This window comes from Peromyscus leucopus, chromosome 2 (assembly GCF_004664715.2).
Source record: "Peromyscus leucopus breed LL Stock chromosome 2, UCI_PerLeu_2.1, whole genome shotgun sequence".
In the NCBI taxonomy this organism is placed as follows: Eukaryota; Metazoa; Chordata; class Mammalia; order Rodentia; family Cricetidae; genus Peromyscus; species Peromyscus leucopus.
In genome coordinates this window covers 132646964-132669996 of record NC_051064.1, presented here as the reverse complement: position 1 = coordinate 132669996, position 23033 = coordinate 132646964, and the positions used below count along the sequence as shown (strand labels likewise).

Here is a 23033-nt window from a genome sequence, read left to right as displayed (position 1 = left end):
GTGTGTGTGTGTGTGTGTGTGTGTGTGTGTGTGTGTGTGTGTACACATGCGCGTGTGCTCCTCTGCAGGAGCAGTAAGCACTGTTAGCTGCTGAGCCACCTCCCCAGTTCTGGATTTGCTCTTCTTCCTAAGTGGATTTCTCTAGTTGTTATTTAGGGTGGTCTTCCTCTTTCTCTTCCTCTTCTTTCTCCTCTTCTTTTTTTCTCTTCCTCTTCCCTGTCTCCCCCCAATCCCCAGAACTGAGACATAGCTGGGAATTTGGCTCAGCATGCACGAGCCCTGGGTTTGAAAAAGCTCTAGCTGCACAAAACAAAAATAAACAAAATCCCAGGAGCCAAAAGGAGTACTTACCTCCTTTCTTTAAAAAAAAGAAAGAAAAGAAAAGAAAAGAAAAAAGCCCACAATAGTGGTTCATACCTTTGATCCCAGCACTCAGGAAGCAGGGTCAGGTGGGTCTTTGTTAAGTATAGGGCATCCAGGAGTACATAGTGAGATCCTGTCTCAAAAAAACAAAAACAAAAACAAATAAAACCCCAACAAGCCAAGCCAAACAAAAACAACAACAAAACCCTGAGGCTATAGGCCAGTTAGTGCAGTGCTGACCTACCATGCATCAAACATTGGGTTCAATCCCCAGGACTATTTAAACTGGGCATGGTGGCTCACACATGTAACCACACCTCTCAAGAAGTTGAGGCAGGAGGAACAGAAGTTGAAAGTCATTCTTGTCTGCATAGTGAGTTCAATTCAGCCTGGGATACATGAGACTCTGTCTCAAGGTTAAGAAGTAAGTAAATACAATTGAGGTGTAACTGCATATGGTAAATTATATACTAATTGTGCATTGTTCTCTATTCTCCCAGTAAGAAACGCTGCACTCTTTAGCAGTCATTCCCCAGTCTCCCTTTCTCATCCCCTAGCAATCATTAGTCTACTTTTGATTGCTATGGATTTGTCTATTCTGTACCTCTTCAATAAATGGAATTACATAGTATGTGGGCTTTTAGGTACAGCTTCACTTATCATAATGTATTCAAGGTCTATATGTGTATTCTCTCTGTACTTTATATCTCATTGTATTAGTCAGGGTTTTCTAGAGGAAGAACTTGTAGAAAGAATATATATATATATATATGGATTTATTAGACTGTCTTACAGGTTGTGGTCCAGCTAGTCCAACAATGGCTATCTACCAATAGAAAGTCCAAAAATCCAGTAGTTGTTCAGTCCACAAGGCTGGACTTCTCAGCTGGTTTTCAGTATATGCCAGAATCCTGACGAAGCTAGCTCTAATGCCAGTGAAGGAATGGACTTGCTAGCACTAGGGAGAGCAAGCAGACAGAGAGCAGGCTTCCTTCTTCCATGTCCTTTCTCCAGGCTGCCAGCAGAGGGGGTAGCCCACATTAAAGGTGGGTCTTCCTTCTCAAAAGATCTGGATTTAAAAGTTTATCTTCCCACCTCAAAGATCTGGATTAGAAATGGGTCTTCCCACTTCAAATGATTTAGTTAAGAAAAAAGTCCTTCATAGGTTGCCCAGTCATTTGGGTTAGATGTGGTCACATTGGCAACCAAGAATAGCCATCACACCCATTGTGTGTGTACACCACATTTTGTATATCCATTTATCAATTGATGGATACTTGAGTTGTTCTCGACTTTTGAATATTTTAAGTCATGCTATTATGAATATTCATGTACAAGTTTTTGTGTGAATATATTTTCAACTCTTGAATATATCTGTAAGAGTAAAAGTTCTGGGTGATGTAGTTACTCTGTGATTAACTTTTTTTTTTTTTTTTTTTTGGTTTTTTGAGACAGGGTTTCTCTGTGTAGCTTTGCGCCTTTCCTGGAACTCGCTTTGGAGACCAGGCTGGCCTCGAACTCACAGAGATCTGCCTGCCTCTGCTTCCCGAGTGCTGGGATTAAAGGCGTACGCCACCACTGCCTGGCTGTGATTACCTTTTTAAGGAATTGCTGCATGTGGTTTTTCATGGCTGTACCTTTATAGTCCTACCAGCAGTGAGTATATGAGAGACCAGTCAACCTCATCAGCACTTATTTTTCTGATAGTTTATTTAAATTATAGCCATCAATTACATTTCCTGAAGAACTAAAGATGTATTTTGTCTTCTCCCTCCCCCTCTTGCTCCCTTCCTTCCAAGACAGGTTTCACTGTGTATCCTAGGCTGGTCTCAAACTCCTGGTGATCTTCCTGTTTCAGTCTTTAGAGTTCTGGGTTTACAAGCATGCCCCACCATTCCTGACTTTCCCTGTTACTTGTCACATCTGAGAAACTTGCCTATGTTAAAGTCATGAAGGTTTATACTCTGTATCTGAGAGATTTTGTGTGTGTGTGTGTGTGTGTGTATTGGTGGTGTGAGTGTTTGAGTGTGCAGGTATTGGGGTGTGTAGGCATGGTATCTGTGAACCTTCAAGTGTCAGTCTTGCCTTTTTATCTTGTTTAAAACATGTCTCTTCACTGCTGCATAAGCCAGGCTAGGTAGCCCCAAGCTTCTGGAGAGTCTCCTGCCTCCACTCCCTGTTTCCTATAGCCACTCTGGGATTGCAGACTTGTCTGGAGTCTGACTTCTACATGAATTCTGGAGGTTCAAACTCAGGTCATCAGGCTTGTATGACCAGTGTTTTTTACCACTGAGTCATCTCAACATCTCAACCCCCTGAGAGTTTCATATGATAATTTTTATCTTCTGTATTTAAGGATTGTTCTGTATTTAGGGCTTAATGTCTTTTGAGTTAATGTCTGTATGGTTTGAAGTAGGATCCAGTCTCCTTTTTTTTTTTTAATTACTATATTAAAAAAAAATTTTGTGCCTTAGTGTTTTGCCTACATGTAAGTCTGTGTGTGACTGTTAAATCCCCTTGATCTGGAGCTACAGACAGTTGTGAGCTGCCATGTGGGTGCTGGGAATTGAACCTGGATCTTCTGGAAGAGCAGCCAGTGCTCTTAACCACTGAGATATCTGTCCAGTCCCAGATCCAGACTCCTTTGCATGTAGACATCCTGATTGTGGCAGCAGTTCTATCACTAAATGTATCAGATTTTAAATTCTAAGATTCTACTAGAAATAAGTGGAGGAGCAATACCAATGCATCATTATTATTAATATGAAAATATTTTTGATTTATTTTGTTATTTATTTATTTATACATATATACGTGTGTGTGTGTGTGTGTGTGTGTGTGTGTGTGTGTGTGTGTGTGTTCATGTGCACATGCGTGCAGGTGCCCACAGTCTCCAGAAGAGGGCATCTGATCTCCAGGAACTAGAGTTATAGGCAATTTGAGCTGCCTGATGTGGGTTCTGGGAGCTGAACTCAGGTCCTCTGCAAGGGCAGCAAGCACGCTGAACTGCTGATCCATTTCTCTAACCCCAATAATATGAAAATATTTTTAAATGGAGGCTTTTATGGGATGTAAATAATCAAAGGCAGATTGCTAGATTCTATTTTTATATTCTCATCAAAAGAGAAGAAGAGCCAGGCGTGGTGGCTCTTTAATCCCAGCACTCAGGAGACAGAAGCAGGCAGATTTCAAGGCCACCCTGAGATACAGGAGACATTATCTCAAAACAAAACAAAGTCTTCTGCTACTTTACTTTTTATCTGGTACTGAATCTTTAAATTTTGATATCTAATCTGTCTAAACTGTACTACAAATCTGAATTCCAAAGCAGCATATTTTAAAGAGAAAGTATATTTTTGCTAATACTCTAAGATGTGTTAAATATAGAAAATAGAGAAACAAATGCATTTTAATGAGGCAGATGAATTTACTAGTTAAAACATACATTTGTCATTTGTTAATATAGTCTGTAAAACTTAATCTAATTTTCCTGTTAGAATGATAGCTCATTTAATTGTGACAACAATCCTCTAAAGGACAATACTGTTTTTCAAATGAAAAAATGAAAGTTGAGAGAAGTTTAATGTAACCAAGTTCCCAGTTTAGAAGAAACTGACTGGAACTTAGGCCTGTCAACTAAAGGCAGAAAGGATTTATTTCAGCTTTATCTATCCATTATTTATTTAGCGCTCTCAGGCCAGTGTGGCAGAGAGGGCATGGCAGAAGAGATCTGCTTATGTCACTGCAGCCGGGAAGCAGCGTGGTGGAGGAGAGGAGGCAGAGGGAGAATTTTGTGGCAGCTGGCTTTTCCCCTCTCTCGTTTACTCCACCTGGATCCCTGCCTATGGGACAGTGCCATCTACATTCAGAATAGAGCTCCCCTTTAATTAACCCTGTCTGGACTTCTCCTCACAGACCCACCCAGAGGTATGCTTTACCCTCTCCTAGGGGCCTCTCAGTCCAGTTAAGATGACACTCAAAATTAACCATTACAGGTTTTTTGTTTTTTTAAATCTCTTTTCTTCTGGCCCACTGACCTTGGTTCAACCTCTAGAGATCTTTGATGGAGTCTGTTGAGAGCATTCAGTCTCTGTTTCAGTTTCCTTCCATTTCCTATATCCATTCAGTGGGGAGAAAAATCTCAATGCTGAGTTTGCTGTGGTATTTCCATATTTCAGTCTTTTCACCACCGACTATTTTACAGGATGTGAAATATAAACTCTTGGCCATTCCAAAAGACAGCCTTCCATAATCGATTCCCATTTAGCCTTAAACTTGTCTTGCTCTCCATTTTCTACCATCCTGTATTTTCTTTCTGGGGCTACAGGTTTTGTTTCCCACTTGGGTGGGAAGGCTCTTTCTGGGTGCTTACCCATGTTATGCCTGCCCTGTGTTTCTCACCCAGCCCACCTCATTGTTTAAGGTTTAACTCAGGTTGTCTCTTGAAATTCTTTTAAGATTTTGTTTTATTTTTAGTTGTGTTTATGTGTGGGTTTGTGCATGTGAGTGGGGTGCCCACAGAGGCAGCAGAGGGTTGTCCAATCTGGAGCTAGAGGAGTTGCAGGTAGTTGTGAGCCACCTGATATGGGTGCTGGTAACTAAACTTGGGTCCCCTGCAAGAACAGAACATAGGTTTTTTTTTTTGTTTTTTTTTTTTTTTTTTTTTGGTTTTTTGAGACAGGGTTTCTCTGTGTAGCTTTGTGCCTTTCCTGGAGCTCACTTGGTAGCCCAGGCTGGCCTCGAACTCACAGAGATCCGCCTGGCTCTGCCTCCCGAGTGCTGGGATTAAAGGCGTGCGCCACCACCGCCCGGCCAGAACATAGTTTTAATCACTAAGCCATCCCTCCAGGCCTCTCAGAATTATTTTGTTTGTTTATTTATTTATTTATTTATTTATTTATTTATTTATTTATTTATTTATTTAGAGACATAGTCTCTCTATATAGCCTTGAACTCACAGAGAGGCACCTGTCAAATCTGCCTTCCAGATGCTGGGATTAAAGGCATAAGCCACCATGCCCAGTTTAAAGCTCTTTTTTTAATGATTGACTCAAATATTCTCTTAATTCCAACAATCATTACATAATTGATTGTTCTAGCCTCACTTTCTAAATAGACCATAGTCTTTGAAGGTAGAAGCTAGGAACTTATTGCTTAGCAGTCTTGACTCTCAGCAGGATGTCTTGGATATTCAGATATATTCAATAAATATTCTTTGAATTAGTGCATGAGTTTGTTTGAATTGGTGAATGCACTTAAAATATTTCTTGTAATTATGATAGAACTTCAATTTCCCTTTATCTCAGAAAAGAAAAATACTCAAATTTTTACTTATGAGGAAAAAAACCTTTATTGATATCGTTATTCTCATTGGCCACTCATAAGAATATTACTTTATGCTGGCCTGTCGTGGTTCATGCCTTTAATCCCAGCACTCAGGAGGCAGAGGCAGGCAAATCAAAGAGTTCAAGGCCAGCCTGGTCCATAGAGTGAGTTCCAGGATAGCCAGGGCTACACAGAGAAACCCTGTCTCGAAAAACAAAACGAAACAAAAGAATACTACTTTACTATTTAAAAGATTTTTGCAGGACTGGAGAGATGGCTGAGGTTAAAAGCACTGGCTGCTCTTCCAGAGGTCCTGAGTTCAATTCCCAGGAACCACATGGTGGCTCACAACCACTTGTAATGAGATCTGGTGCCCTCTTCTGGCATGCATGCATGCATGCAGGCAGAGCACTATATACAATAAGTAAATAAATCTCTTTTTTAAAAAGATTTTTTTTTTTTTTGCAAAAACAAACAAAAAATCACTTGAGTAACCTAAAATAGCATTTTATAATTATTTTAAAAGAAATTTTGAGACTTATTTTCTGCTGAGATTTAGTTTAGGGTAATATTAGTCTGGAAACTAAAATAGAAAGAAGGCACATCGGTTAGGTGTAGAATGAGATACCAGGGTTTCTGGGTGTCTAGTGTGGTTCATGATCTTGGCAGAATTGAAATACAACCTCATGTTTTTTTGTTTTTGTTTCCCCCGAGACGGGGTTTCTCTGTGTAGCTTTGCGCCTTTCCTGGAACTCACTTGGTAGCCCAGGCTGGCCTGGAAACTCACTATGTATAGACTAGGCTATTTTTTCCTTTTAAAAATGCTTATCCATACCATACCGGGCGGTGGTGGCGCATGCCTTTAATCCCAGCACTCGGGAGGCAGAGCCAGGCGGATCTCTGTGAGTTCGATGCCAGCCTGGGCTACCAAGTGAGCTCCAGGAAAGGTGCAAAGCTACACAGAGAAACCCTGTCTCGAAAAACCAAAAAAAAAAAAAAATAAAAAATGCTTATCCTTCTTTGTATTTTACTGTTTCCAGACTAACACATACTCTCTAAACTAATTTTACCCTAAACTAAATCTCAGCAGAAAATAAGTTTCAAAAATTTTCTTTTAAAATAATTATAAAATGCTATGCCTTATGGTGGTTGTGCACTTGGGAAGCAGAGGCAGGTGGGTCTCTGAGTTTGAGGCCAGCCTGGGCTACAGAGTGACTCCCAGGACAGCCAGGGCTACACAGAGAAACCCTGTCTCAAAAACCATAAATAGTGTTTTGCCTGCATTTATATGTGTATGTATGTATGTATGTATGTATGTATGTATGTATGTATGTGTACCATGTGCAGAGGCTAGAAGAAGACATTGGATCCCCTGGAACTTAGTTTACAAAGGGCTGTGAGCCATCACGTGGGTGCTGGGAACTGAATCTGGGCCCTCTGCAAATGCAGCAAGTACTTTTAACCACAGAGCCACCTCACCATTTCCTCTTTTTTTTTTTTTTTTTTAAATAAGCTTCTTTGTTTGTGAATGTAGACATATTTGTATGTGTTCAGTTATATATGAATGTATGTGGAGGCCAGAGGTTGACATTGTCTTTCTCTCTTTCCTGTATTGAGATGGGGTATCTCATGAGCCCAGAGCTCACCAATTTGCCTAGTATAGCAAGCTAGCTTTTTCTGAGAATTCTGTGTCTCCACTTACTGCTCAGAACTCAGTCTGTAATAATAAGAGTCCCCCCCCCCTTTTTGTGAGTTTTTTTTTTAGACAAATCTCATTCTATAGCTTAGGTTTGCTTTGAACTCATGTTAATATTCCTGTCTTAGCTTCCTAAATGTCAATATTATAAGTCTGAGCCCAACAAGAGCCTTTTAAAGAAAGAAAGTAGTCATCAAATTTACTTAGTAATTTTATTGGATGAGTTTAGCAGATGACAAGTTATTTGAAATATTCCACCATGTTTACTATATCCTGTCTCCTCCTGTATTGTATCTAGTGGTAGTCTGCAGTATATTCATATTGAACAGCATGAGAGATAGCTGCTACATCTTTTTTGTTGTTGTTTTGTTTTTTTCCCAGACAGGGTTTCTCTGTGTAGCTTTGCACTTTTCCTAGAACTAACTCTGTAGACCAGACTGGCCTCGAACTCACAAAGATCCACCTGTCTCTGCCTCCCAAGTGCTGGGATTAGAGGTGTACACCACCACTGCCCGGCTTTAGCTGCTACATCTTTTCCGATTGCCAAAGTTGCTTCTGAAACCAAACTGTGATCCTGTGCAAGTTTCTGCTTTACATTATGCTGTTACCACATCACATTTAAGCATCAGCTAATGTTCTCGTTAAATGAACTTTACCGATGTAGCAAACCTTCAGGACCTTCTTGAGTTTAGAAATTTAAAAATATTTTTAGGGGGGTGTGGCTTTATGATCGGAGAGAGGGGATCGTTAGCGAGAGTCTAAAAAAAAAAAAAAAAAAAAAAAAAAAAAAAAAAAAAAAAAAAAAAAATTTTAGGATGAGTGTTCTTTATCCGAATCAAGTTTATAACAGTAGTATCCTTTTTGTGTTTTTTCTTTTTTCTTTTGATTTTGGAGATAGGATTTCTCTGTGTAGTCTTGGCTGTCCTGGAACTCACTCTGTAGACCAGGCTTGCCTCAAACTCAGAGATCTACCTGCTTCTGCCTCCTAAGTGTTGGGAGTACATTCATGTGTTTTGTTTTCTTTTGAGATCACATAAGAGAGCAAAAAGTTCCATAATTTCTACTAAAACCTCTTTGTAGTTAGAAATTAGACTGTTTGCATTTATCTTGATTTATAAAATGTTATGTTATTTTGAATTTTACACCAGGTGGTGGTGGCATATGCCTTTGGTCCCAGCACTAGGGAGGTAGAGGCAGGTGGATCAATGTGAGTTCAAGACCAGCCTGGTCTACAGCGCTAGTTTCAGGACAGTCAGGGCTACTTAGACCCTGTCTCCAAAACAAAAGAAGCCAGCCAACCAATACACAAACAGAGTCTTCTGGGTGCTTCTCGCTCTGTGTTAAATCTTTCAGGCTAAATTATTGCTGTGCTTTGTTCATGTTTTTGCTGAAGAGTTTATATGGATGTATATCTTCTAGAAATAACTTGACACAAACTAAGAATTACCCGGGAAGAAGGAGCCTCACCTAAGGAACTGCCTCCAGCAAATTGGCCTGTGGGGATGCCTGTGGGGGCATTTTTCTGCTTAATGATTGGAGGACACAGCCCACTGTGGGTGGTGCTACCCCTGGCCAGGTGGTCCGGGCCTGAATGAGAAAGCTGGAGAAGCCAGTCAGTCTGCAGTCTCCAGTTCTGCTTCAAGCTCCTGCCTTAAGTTCCTGCCTTGGCTTCCCCCCATGATGGACTGTAACCTATAAGATAAAAGCCCTTAACACCCCCAAGTTGCTTTTGGGCAAATGGTGTTTATCACAATAGAGACACAAACTAGAATGCTCTGGAAAGAAAGAGAGTGGCCATTATATTGATGTGGTTTTCCCAGAGGTCATTTACACGACAGCCTCAGCTAGTCACCTTATAATGGAAACCTCAGAGTGGACTTAGGAGGTATTTGAAGAACTAAAATCAATTTCATAAAAATCCATCCATTGGAAGCCTTCCAGAAATGTGACTCAGTCTTTCTGTTCTTAGGATTTTCTCTGAATTCGGACACAATTTTAAACTGGCTGGCTGTTTGACTACTTGGTTAACGGTAGATTAGTGTATTAGAAGAGGAGCTGTTGCAAGCTGCTTGTTGACAGGCCTCCTTGAGAGCAGCAGTGTGAGCTGACTGCTGGTGAGCAAACAGAACCGTCAAAGGCAGACTGGAAGAGAGCCAGCCACTCTATGGACTTTCTTCTCCTGCTAGGACTTCAGTTCTGCACAGCAGCTGAAGATCCTAGTAATGACTAAATCAGTAAAGTTATTATGTTCTGTAGATTTAAAAATCTGAAAAGAAGCACATAATTCATTCTATAAAGATTTCCCCTGAGAATGGCTGAAATAGCACATTTGAGACTTAAAGAATGTAAAGTAATTCTATGGAAAAAGGCTTTGAGTTTTTGGGGTTTCTTTCACTTCTTCCTCAGTTGACAGGCTAGAGATATTCTTCTTGGAAAGCTAGAGCATTACTATATCTAGAATGTACCTAGACATTTTTAAGTACAAGCTAGAGTTCTACAGAGAAATATAGGACATTTTTTTGTTTTGTTTTTAGAAGAAGATGAGTAGGAATCTGTTTATTTAAAATATATCTTTGAATGAGTTGATCCAACGGTATTAGTCACCATAGAAATGACTTAAATTAAAATCAAGTTGTTGAAAACAGCCTGTTCATGCTGAGTATCACCCCCTGATTCATGCAGTATGGCAGATAAGTCTTAAAGAGTCATTTAAACTCAAAATAATTTCAAGAGGAGACAGGACCTCTTTTATTTTGAAAACCACATTGATGTGTCTGTTATTTTTCCGGAAGTGCTGTTTAGTGCACTTAAATAGAATTATAAAGGAAAGACACTTTCCTGTGGTTTGGGAGAATTGATTTTACTGGGAAACAAGCTGTTTTCTAGCATATTCTTAAAATTTCAATGTTTGAACTTTTTTTTTTCTGTCTGAAAGAATGTCCCAGGATTGTTTTTTCTTGAGTAGAGAAGTAAAAGGACCTTTATCCTTTGTTTTTGTTTTTTCGTAATTCTCCTAATCTAATTGATAACTATCACTTTACAATGTAAACTTTTAAAATAACTCATTTGTATTACTACTCTAATGACCCTTTTGTTTTCTTTCCTACCTTCCTTGCTGTTTGTAAAATGTTGGCCCTGGAAGAAAACCTCGAGTTCAGTTAATGTAAAGTCAAGTCCCACTTGGCAGAATCCTTTCTCTGGTCTCCATGGCACATGTACTTCCATCTTCTGACTGAATGTTTTTGGTGATAGTCTAGTCTCCATGTCTGCTAGTTTTACAATTCAACTATTTCCAAAAACTGGAAAAATCTCGCCCATACTAAACTTTTTTTCCTTATTACTTTAAACAATATAGGATAGCAATTGTTAGTATTCACATTGTGTAAGGTTCTGTAAGCTAACTATAGGTGATTTAAAACATGTAGGAGGGCTGGTGAGATGGGTTAGTGTGTAAAGCACTTGCCTTGTAAGCCTGACAACGTGAGTTCTGTCCCTAAAGCCCACAGTGAAAGGAGAGAACCCAACTTCTTAAAGTTGCCCTCTGACCTTTTCCCACATACATTTGGAGGTACATGCCTCCCCCCACACTTAAAATAATAATATAAAACATTAGGAGGATGTGTGTAGGAATCATGTAAATACTATATTGTTTTGAATGAGAGACTTGAGTATCTGTGGATGTTGGTTATCCTTAAAGAATCCTAGATTCAGCCGGGCGGTGGTGGCGCATGCCTTTAATCCCAGCACTCGGGAGGCAGAGCCAGGTGGATCTCTGTGAGTTCGAGGCCAGCCTGGGCTACCAAGTGAGTTCCAGGAAAGGCGCAAAGCTATACAGAGAAACCCTGTCTCGAAAAACCAAAAAAAAAAAAAAAAAAAAAGAATCCTAGATTCCACCCCCTGTGGCTAATAAAGGATGGTTATAAGCTGAGTTCCTAAGTAGACCATTTAGTTATTAAATGTCTTTGATTATTAGGATTTTTTTGGGGGGGAGTTATGTAAATGAAAACTGTCTTTATAATTTCCAGGGACTAGTGAATTCTTCCTGGAAGAATTACCTGTGTCAGCTTTAAATTCCATTATTCTGTCTTTTGGTAAATGCATTCTCTTTGAACTACCAGAACTGAATGGAAGTTTTGTCACAATATAGCTGCTGTGAACTGAGGGATTCTTTCTGGAGTCTTCTGGGTGGAGAGTGAAGTCCAGTCTCACTAGTGTAGCCTTCTGGTTACCACGTGCCTGTAACATTGTAACATTGTAACATTGTAACATTGGTAAAATACACAGTGAATTGTCAAATGTGTTCTCTGGCTCTAAGGCTTTACAAATGCAGCTCAAGACCTCTAACTGTCTTAGAATTGTATTTCTCTTGTGGACTGTTCAGTCAAGACTTTAGATATTTTCCTTGTGAACTGTTGGCTATACTGGAAGTTGGTGAGGTGGGCAGAAGCCAGATCCTGTAAGGGGCTGTAGAGGGAGCTAGAAATGTAGACTTAACAAACATGGTGGACCACTGACTCTGTGTGTCTCAAGTGACCCTAAACATGTTACAGATGGGGCTGGGAAGGATGAGAAGACTATGGATGACACTTAGGTTTATGGTTTGACTAATGACTTACTGAGCTGGGAAAAACAGGGAATTGAGGACCACTGTGTTTTCAGATAGCGCGAGCTCTCTCCTAGTTTGGTTCCATTGCTGTATGTCTTTTGTTTGTTTTAGTCTTGGTTTGAGACAGGCTCTTTCACCATGTAGCCCAGGCTGAACTTGAACTCATAGGCCCTCCAGCCTCAGCCTCTCAAGTGCTGGGGTTACAGGCCTGTGCCACTGTGCTCAGCATGCTGTGTCTTAAGTCATTATCAGAGTGGGCCAAGGGAGAAACATTACAAAATGCATTTAGGATCAGAACTCCAAGTGCTTGTGCTAAAGACAAGCACTGAACTGGGAATAAAGCCGGGGAGACTAGGGCAGCGATAATTCTCAAGGCTGGTTTCAAGCTTTGCACATTCTCTACTCAGTATTAGTTTCAACTTCTCTAGGGATCCCCATTATGGGTTTACACTGATAACCCGAATTTACCCAGCCATTTGTGGCGTTTCTCTTGGTCTCCACTTTTTATTCACTTTCTATTTAGAGACCTTCAGAGAGTCTCCTGCTTTCAGGACAAACTATTTTGCATAATCAAGTCTTTGCAAACTGTCATCTCCTTATATCCCTGTTCCTTCTTCAAATATATCTCATCGAAAGAGAAATTTGTACCCATGTGTGAGGCTTCAAACTGGAGGCACTAGAAATAATGCCGGCTAGCTAGCTGGAATAAACCATCCTAACAATCAGCGTTTCTTAAGAGTGTGCTGCTCTGGGGCAGAAACACCCAAGCAGCTAGGTTTTTACAGACAATTACTAGCCTGAGAATTTACAATATAATTACCACTCCCTGGTTTATTAAATTTTTATGAAAGTACAGGTTGACTCTGAAATGAAGCATCGTTTTTAAGTTTTGAAGAGGCTGTTTATCTGTGAAATAAGCATGTCTACAGGATGGTTATAAGATAATGTGTGGTGTCAAGTAGATAATGAATGCTAGCTGCTGATTTTATTTCAATTGAAATCTAATTTTAAATGATAGCTCTCTTCTAACTGTACATCTTCCTACTTCCCTATTGCGATCTTATTCCAGTCCAGTCTGGGGATCTTGCCGGTTCTTAAGGGCTTATAACGTTCTTACTAATGCTAATTCTCCTCCCTGGAATTCCATTTGTTCATGAACCACAGGTTTTTGTCTATTGATGTCTGAATTCATCCTTAAAAGCTTTTGTTGGTCACTCTAGTAAGCTCTTACTTTAGAGTGTTCTCTGTTACTTGATAGTTGTTATTTCACTCAGAACACTTTGTCAGATTAAACAGTAGGTTTTACCTTTTAGTTTTAGTTGTTTATATATTCTTCTCTACTTTAGAATTGTGTATTAGAGACCCAAGCCAAAACCTTACACCTGATTAGCACTCAGTAAACATGGGTAGATACTCTGTGAGCTAATTTGAAGAGTAAAACAGATAATTACATCATTCAACTTTATCCTTAAATGTGGATGGTAAGGAAAGCTTTTATATGCTACCAAATTGTACTGTTTTTACAAAGTTTTTCATTTGAAAAGCATTAATGGAACACCAACTGTATTAATTTAAGAAAGATTTTTAAAAAAGAGGAAAGACCTCATTTGGCCTTCTTGATCAGCTTAGTATGGGGCTTTTAATGATCTAATTTGCCTAAAGATAACAGGTGCACACTGTTAGGACAAATGTATCTTTGATTCCAGATGCTGTATAATTCTCAGGGTTTGAAGGATTAAGATTGGGTCTGAATGGGGGCTCATCACTTTGTCTTCAATGTTGTACTGATTTTTTTTCCCTTTACAACAATCAAAAGACCTCTTTGTGACGTTAAGTAAATAGATACTTTCCTTTGGGCTTTGTATCTAGGATGAGAATAGCCTCATTCAGCAGTGAGCGTCTGACTATAGAGGATGTCCTGGTTCTGCTGCTGACTTTGTAGCTTCCTCTGACTATCCAGCCTGTCTCTGTAACCTGAAGAACTTGATTGTGTGCATCACTGATTTTCCAGGACAAGTTTGAGCTACTGAAAAATAATGATTTATTGAGCTGAATTGGTGGCATGCACTGTTAGTCTCAGTACTCAGGAGATAGAGGCAGGAGGATCAGGAGTCCAAGGTCAACTTTGTGCACAGTTTGAAGTTAGCCTGGGCTATATGAGACTCAAAAAGCCACAAACAATTATTTGTTTGTTTGTTTATTGTTTGTTTGTTTTTAGGGACAGGGTTTCTCTGTGTAGCCCTGGCTGTCCTAGAACTCACTCTATACATCTTGCTGGCCTCAACCTTTTCTGGCCTCCCCTGTCTCCTGAGTGCTGGGATTAAAGGTGTGTGCTACCACACTCCACTCATTTTTAAAAACTGTGCATCCAATTTTGTGGCAAAATATATTGATTCTTTATTGATCCTTGTTATTCTATAGTTCTTTGTATGTCTTAATCATGGTGTCTTAGTGGTAAAGAGGTTTTATGAAAGGAGATATTCAGAATGCTGAATCTGGGCAAGTGTCATGTCTGCATGGGAAATGTGGCATTGCCACACTTCTGTGGTTAAAAAAAACTCCAAGGTCTGATTTTGAGTTCTAAAGAGTGTTAATGGTTCTGTTTGCATGCTTAATAACACAGGGCTTTGTTTGCTTCTTGTATTAGTTTAGCAAGCATTTGTTGAGTAAAGCTTTCCCACTGTTCATGTTCCACTTTCTGGAAGTGGCTCTTTACTGTTTTTATTCTTTAGATAGCTTGAAGTACCTTCCTGAAGTGACTGTTTGTGGGATTTGTGCTTTGCTTAACTACTTAAAAGTGTTTTCAGTGGGCTAGTAGCATGAGCAACAAGTTCCAAATGGGTTGAACTCAAATCTGTATTTTAACAAGATTACTACTGGTTGATTGTGTGCAGGTTGAAGTTTAACAAGCTTGTAGATAGCATGTGGATTGTGACTGTCAGTGTGTGTGTGACAGCTAGAGTACTTATTCGGTACTTTCTGATAGAGAAGATGCCTTTTCCTCTGCAGGCAGTTATGGGGATATCCATAGAAGATGCTTTTGTCTTTAAAACTAGAAGAAGAAAAAGTCCTAGAACACAAGAATAAATATCTACTAAATCTGTCAGTTTAGGACTATCAAAGGCTAAGTTATTTTCATGCCTGCTAAAACTTTCACAACAGGTTTGCAGTGTTTTGAATGTCTTAATGAGAGAAGCTGGTATAAAGTCTTCCGTGTTAGAAAATTTTAGTACAGAGATGATTTCTGTTCCCTTTCGGTCAGGCAGATGCAAAGCTGTATGTGTAACCCATGGACAATAGCGTGCCATTCTCAAGTTTCCTTGCTTAGTTTTTCAAAGAGAATATCATGGTGCTCTTGTTATTCGTGCACAGAAACAGAGGTTCAGCACCCAGGTTTTCTCTCTGTGTTGTTTAATTACTTTGGAGTTTGAAGAAAAGTAATTTGGGCTATAGGTGTTTCATATTCCTGATATGAAGATGATGACCATTTTATTTCTCTTAAAGTATAGGTGTTCCTCAGGAGCAAAAAATTAAATCTGAGTGTTGATTGGTAGGTGATTTGTGCAGTGTTTACAAAGACCACATTTCGTATTATATTAGCTCAGAATCATTTCAGTGACTTAGTAAATGAGAATAGATGTGCTTCTTTAAATATTGTTATCTTTTTAAATACTGTTAATGTTTGAAAATAGATTAGAGTAAGGGTTCTTCTAAGGGCTTTCTTTTTATTACCGTGTCTTCATTTATTTCAACACCATTTGTAGTGGCTTGCAACCTACTAGCAGTGTTGACTTGGGCAAGTTACTCTTTCTTATCCAAGTATTAATCAGTCCTGACCCAACCTAGCATCTAGGATCCTATGAGACAGACATGTTCAGGGTATTTCTTGAATTTAAATGTCTTCAATTACAAGATCAGATGATTCCTGCCTTTCCTGGGGGTGGTTATTGAAAGGTTTGAGATAATGTAGATAAGACTGCTAACATGGACTCTGACACAGAAAACAGTGCCCAGTGCAAGTATCAGCTGCTTCCCCCTTTCCTGCTTTGTTCCATGTGTTTGCACTTATTCTAGGTGTGGCCCCTGCTTGAACAAGATTTCTGTTGCACTCTTCTTTCATTGTGTCAACGTTGAATTGAAAGAGTAAACTTCTCTATGATAGAGACCTTGTTTGTTTTGTGTACTGTGGCATCTTTGGCACTTAGCCTTGTGCCTCTACTAAATGCCTGATGAGTATTTGAATATGCTTGAATAAATTTAGAGGGTGCCTTTGAAGTTTGTAGACATCAGATATACTCAGGTGAAATTAAGTCATTAAATTTTTTTTTTTTAAATTTGGCCAGTTAGATGGCTCAGTGGCTAAGGGTACCTGGTGCCAAGTCTGACCTGAGTTTAATTCTCAGAAGCCATGAGGTGAAAGGAGAGAACTGATTCCAATAAGTTACCCCCTGACGTTCACAATAAAACATAAAATGAGCCAGGTGTGGTGGCACTTGGGAGGTAGAGGCAGGCAGATCTCTGAGTTAGAGGCTGGCCTGGTCTATGTAGTGAGTTCTAGGACAGCCAGAGCTGTCCAACAGTGAGTCCCTGTCTCAAACAAACAACCCCAAACTTTTATTAAGGGGCTGAGGAGATGAGTCTGTCAGAAAAGTGCCTGTTGTCCTACAAGCCTGAGGATCAGAGTTCAGATCCTCAGCACCCATGTAAAAAGCTGAGCTCAGTGTCAAATGTCTGTAATCCTTAGCACTGAGGAGGCAGAGCTAGTCAGATCCCTGGAACTCATCATCGAACAGCCAGCTAAACCAAATTAGTGAACTCCAGGTTCAGTGAGACACCTTGTCTCAAAAACATGAAGTGGAGAGTGATTGATGGAGACACTTGAAGTTGACCTCTGGCCTCCCCCATACACGTACACACACCCTCACATATGTACACCACACATGCAACACTCAACAACTAGTATATGCAGACCCTGCTCTATGCATTGGGTGTGCAGTGCTCAGAAAGACTCAGGGGCTGTATAGTTGGTTCAGTGGTTAAGAGTACTTGCTTCACTTACAGAGCACCCACACTGGAGGGGCTCACAACTGCCTGTAACTTCAGCTCCAGGAGATCTGACACCCTCCCTGGTCTCCAGGCACCTACACACACACACATGTATATTGACACATACATAGATCAAAAATAAAACGAATCTGTTAAAAAAAGACTCAAGGTCTTATCCTCATGAAATCTTGTGTTTTAGATGGAGAGGGGTATGGAAGAAGGGCAGCAAACACATCAACAAGGTCAGAAGTGTTGTAGGGTTGAGAGGCATCGTTGGAAATGCTACTTTAGTTGGAGTGCCTGGGAGGCCTCGCTCAGAGACTTGACATCTGAACTGGAACAGAGACTTGAGTACTAATACTGGAGCTTTGACATCAAAAGGCTCTAGCCATCAAGTTTCAAATATATCAGTGAGTTTGTGACCTGCCTTCTCCCCTAAAGTGAACCAACATTGGCTTTCTAGATTTCCCCTAGAGCATTTCTCTGATTTCTCACCCCAGTATAATGGTTTCACTTCCTACTTTCAAAACTGCTGAGCATTCAAAATCATATTTCTCAGAAGAAGATTATTTTGAAGAGCTAAAATCCAATGCCTCTGAAAGAGGATATATTTTGGTATTGCATCATGAAACCTAAGGACATGTTTTGTGTGATCATTTTGACTGTATACTTGTTCCTGCTGTTATCAACTCTGATAGCAAATGATCAGAATTCTGTGTTTGTTCTTCCTAATGGAGAAGTCTTTGTGCTACAAAATAAGAGGAAGAAAAACAAAAGAGATTTTTGGAACTTCCTAATTTAATCGTCTCTAGGGTATGGGATTCCTGAAAATCTTGCATTTTTGATTGACACTGTGAAAGGACAGTACCAGATAAGTCCCTCTTTTAGGAAGCATGAAGGTGTATTTGCTGTGTACGGTTCTGAGCCTTGAATTTAATTTTGGTGTATTTCATTACATGGCCTTGGCGGATACTATTTTAAGCTAGTCTTTCATGACTTAAGGCATTAATAATTTATCCAGGATGTATAGGTAAAATATTTTTGTGCTTTAATGTAAGGTCTTCTGTTTAATGGATTGGAATTCTGTTGGTGATTAAATTCAAATATATTAGTCTTTTGAGGTTTAGGGGTTTGGCCTCCAGCAATGTGTTTTGCTTATAATAGCTGCCCCCTCCTTCTTTTTAATAGGGACATCATGACAACAGAGAAGAGTGTAGTGGTTGAAGCTGAGAATTCTCAGCACCATCAACAGAAGGAAGAAGGTGAGGGAGCCACAAACTCAGGACAAGAAACTCAGCTGGAAGAAGCTTCCCAACCGGCAGCTGAGGGCAGTAATCAGTGTGAGCAGAAGCTGAAAGCATCCAATGGGGACACTCCGACACATGAAGACTTGACTAAGAACAAGGAACGGACGTCAGAAAGCAGAGGCCTGTCACGACTGCTTTCCTCATTCCTCAAAAGGCCTAAGTCTCAGGTTTCTGAAGAAGAAGGCAGAGAAGTAGAGTCAGATAAAGAAAAAGGTGAAGGCGGTCAGAAGGAGATAGAATTTGGAACCAGCCTTGATGAAGACGTCATTTTAAAGGCTCCTATTGCAGCTCCTGAACCTGAACTCAAAACAGATCCGTCTCTGGATCTTCATTCATTAAGCAGTATAGAAACTCAGGTAAGGCGGTCGACTGTGGGGGGGAGTCTAATGAAGATACATTGTATGCTGTATTATAGAAGAATATTTGGTATTATTTCTTATGAGCCAGTTGATTTAGGCATTGATGGTGATAAATAACCTTAAGAGTTTCTGCTCTAAAGAAATTAATCAGTTGAAACCTGACTTTAAAAAAATATACTCTATAAATCAAGGAAATGAAAGAAAACCATCAAATGAGTTTATTCAGTCCATATATTATCTTGATGTAACAATGGAACAAATTTGTTTTAAGGAGGGAGCAAGAAAGAAGTGAGGTGGTTTCAAGTTCATTTTGGTGGAATTAGGGGTGGGTGGTCCTTTCATAAAAATCTTCATTAATCCATGTTATGGATCAGGCCATCCCAGGGTATGTGATAGATCTGAGCTATGCCTGCCTTGTTTGGGCTATATGCTCTAGGGAGCACATTACTGCAATGTTAATTCCATCCAAAAAATTTAAATTTTTTATTACATTTATTTATTTGTGTGCATGTAAACATGCATGTTCTAGAGTGTATTACAGTGTGCATATGGAGACCAGAGGACAACTTTGGGGAGTCAGTCTCTTTTTTCCTACAGCATGACCTTTAGGAATCAAGGAATCAGGTCACCAGGCCTGGCAGCATCTCAAAAATAAGCCATCTCATTGGCCCCTTTTGTAGTATTTATTTGTGCAGGGCTTTAACTTTGTCACAGTATAATTAAACATAAACTGTTATTTTGTCCAAAATACATGCAAAAGCCCTACTAGTATAACTCAAACTGTTTTCTAGGAATCTTACTGGTTTTCAGCCTTACTGCTTACAAAGTAGGAGCTGTGTTCAGTTTACTTCTGTAGCTTTGAACATTATCTGGATTGTTACAGTTTAAGTCCTGTGTGTGCCTCTGTGAAAGTCTAAAGTTTGGGGTATATAGTTTTGTTAGGCTTTTCTAAAATTATTACATGTATTTCTAGAACTATTACTTGTATATTCAGAATGCCAAAGGCTGACTTTAGCATGAAATCATAATAGGTACTTGCTGTTAGTGAAACAATATTAAAAACAAGACCCAGATTGGATAGGTGACTCCGTGGGTAAAAAGACAGCCTAATTCAAATCCCTAAAACCCTCATGAAAAGCCTAATGTGGTAGCACAAATCTATAATCTCAGCATTCCTCTGGAAAGATAAGGGGTGGAGACAGGAGACTCACCTGGAAGCTTGTGGGTCAGTTAGACTGAATAGTGCAGTGCAGAAAAGAGAGACCCAGCCTCCAGCAAGGTAGAAGTCAGGAACCAACTCCTTAAATGTGCACTCACATGCACATAACATACGTGAATCATGCACACACACACACACAAACAATAAAACCAAGATTCACTATAGAATAGTTGTCTCGGGGTTTCTAGTGCTGTGAAGAGACAGACACCATGACCACGACAGCTCTTATAAAGGAAAGCATTTAATTGTGGTGGCTCACTTACAGTTCAGAGGTTCAGTCCATTATCATCATGGTGGGACATGGCAGAGTGCAAGCAGAGGAAGTGGTCTAAGATACTGGGAGGTATCATGAGCATATATAAGACCTCACAGCCTGCCTCCACAATGACACACTTTCTCCAACAAGGCCACACCCATTCCAACAAGGCCACACTTCTTAATAGTGCCACTCCCTTTGGGGACTGTTTTCTTTCAAACTACCACAGTAGTTATGAATGAGATCTATGGAATCAAAGTAGGGACTGCAAATCACAGAAGAATAACAGGCCCTCGTGCTTGCATGGCAAATTTTACTGACTGATCCATCTCCCTAGCCTTCTCTATGAGGCTTTGTGTGTTTGTTATTATCATTATTATGTATAATAATAAAAGTTATTGTTTTTAAGAGAAGGTCTTGCAGTGTAGACTTGCCTACCCTAGAACTTGTTACGTAGACCAGGCTAGCCTCTAACTCACAGAGATACACCTGCTTAAGCCAGATTCTAGGATAGATGTCCCTTGGAAAGTTAAAAACTGTAAACGGTGGCCCGTGAGATGGCTCAGAGGTAAAGTGCTTGCTGCTGCAAACATGGTGACCGCCCACGTGCTGGTGGAAGGATCAACACTCGGGGTTGACGTGAGACACAGTCCAGAGGGACAGGACCAATAGGATAGCTCAGAAGGCCTCCCTGAGGCTGCAAGAGATGGTTGTGGAAGGCTACGTACAAGCCTGTCAGCCACTCCCTGAATCTAATACAGCAGGCAAGCAACTCAATCTTTTTTCTTTTTCTTTTTCTTTTAATAAATGTCAATCATGTATTGTTTTGGAAGGAACGAATTCATAGAATTTAGTTAAAACTCTCAATAGATTTATTGTGTTGAAAGAAAGAAAACAGTCCAGTGTGGCCCCTAATCCCAGCACTCAGTAGAATGAGGCAGGAAGGAGAATTACAGGTTTGAGACTAGTTAGCTGTCTTAAAAAAACAAAACAAAACAGTAAGAAAATAATATGCTAAAATATTCTATGACTTCCTGTGTAACACTGGGTGACTTAATGATTGCCGGAGGAGGCCATCTTCAGTCTTCCCTCCTCCTTCACCCATGTTTGGATGTAGCAAAGTAGGGAGCAGTGGAGCCACAGTCTCTACCTGGTTACCTTCTTTTCTTAACACAGATATGTAGAGGGTGTACGGCCTCAAGAGCCTCTTTTAGCTGTTTATAAAATTTAATGCCTGTGACAAATCATCTTATTCACAGTTCACAAGGCTACCTTTCTAAAGTGGAGGATGATGAGATAGAGGCAACAAAAATTTGATGACCATATATCTCATATAATGTTACAGTCAGAAGAATATATTCTATAATGCCAAGAGCAGTAGATTGGTGTCCCACAGTCACTTACTGGTTAGAATAGTCCAGTCTGAACATCTTTGAGGAAATCATAATACCTGTTAGGAAAAAAAAATGAATTAGTTAATATAACTCAACTTATTTTTGTTTTAATAATTTCTCTCTGTTCATATTTTTATTGGTGGGGTTACTACTTACTGTAGGTAGAAATGTGTATAGCCTGTTTTGTGAATGCCTTTTCACTGACGTGGTGTCGTGGATGTGCAGCCAGCTCAGGAAGAACACCGAGAGGATCCAGATTCTGAAACAAAGGAAGGAGAAGGGATTGAAGAGTGCTCCAGGGCAGGCGTGAAGGAGGAGCCTGAGTCAAAAGCAGAAAGAGAGCCCGAGGCTTCGCAGAAGCCCGTCCGGAGACATAGAGACATGCACTGCAAGGTCTCCTTGTTGGATGACACAGTCTTTGAGTGTGTGGTGGAGGTGAGTGCTTTTGAATCTCAGAGCCAGAGCCTACAATCGCTTCATGTGGGGTGTGGGGCTGTAAAGACAAGACCCACTCTCAGGACCATTCTGTGGACGGAAATGAAGTGGTAGGAAAACTGTCAGTCTTATTTTTTCCTCCCTGAATCTGTCAAGATCTTGAGACTTAAGCGTGTGGTTACTTTTATAACTATAGAATCATTTTGTTTATAAATATTATATATATATATATATATATATATATATATATAATATATATATCCTCTCTGTGACCAGATTTCCCAGGGTAGGCTGAATTTCTGGTACTAGGTCCAGCTATCCCTATAATTATGTTTGAAAACAAAATTACCCAGTGTCTTGGGGTAAAAGCACCTGCACTTCAGTCCCGAGTTCAGATTCCTAGAACCCACACAAAGCTGGCTGCATTAGCCACTGTAATCCCTGTCCTCCTGCAGCACGGTGGGTACAGAGACAGGAGAATTCCTTCAAATGTGGGCAGAGACAAAACGAGAGATGTTTTCAATAAGGTACAAGACAAGGGACTGACACCTGAGGTGACTTCTGTCCTCCGTGTGCATGCCATGCAGCTCACACACACACTCATGTATGTACATGTTACACACACACACACACAGACAGAGAGAGAGAGAGAGAGAGAGAGAGAGAGAGAGAGAGAGAGAGAGAGAGATCAAAGAATCAGTAATTGAATCAGGATTTAATAAATGTCAGTTATTCAACTTTTTTCTTTGTTCCTTCAGAACAAACTGAAGCATCTGTTAACTGTTGCTTTAACCGGAACAGTAGTTGCCAGTTGTGCTGTGGTTGCTATAGACACAGTTATTGCAAGTACTAATAGCTTTTATGGATAAACATTTTTTGTATATATTTTGTACAAATATAAATGTATTCAACCACAAGCATCTAAAATATTATCTACAGAATATATAGTTCAATTTTTTTGTTTGTTTTTTGTTTTTCAGGGCAGGGTTCTGTATAGTCCTGGCCATCCTGGAATTTTCTTTGTAGA

At 39.9% G+C, this 23033-nt stretch overlaps 1 protein-coding gene across 35 annotated transcripts in view; it reads left to right on the top strand.

Moving 5' to 3' along the window:
* The window catches only part of Epb41 (erythrocyte membrane protein band 4.1), a 160506-nt gene that overhangs the window by 56585 nt on the left and 80888 nt on the right, over positions 1–23033 (top strand). For 21 of the 35 annotated variants that reach the window (XM_037203000.1, XM_037202992.1, XM_037202990.1 and 18 more), the window contains exons 2-3: positions 18242–18699; positions 21797–22006. In XM_037203000.1, coding sequence (XP_037058895.1) covers positions 18242–18699; positions 21797–22006 — 668 coding nt within the window. Of the gene's footprint in view, positions 1–18224; positions 18700–21796; positions 22007–23033 lie in introns of all 35 variants that reach the window. The other 14 variants (XM_028887624.2, XM_028887614.2, XM_028887628.2 and 11 more) reach the window with 1 other exon arrangement.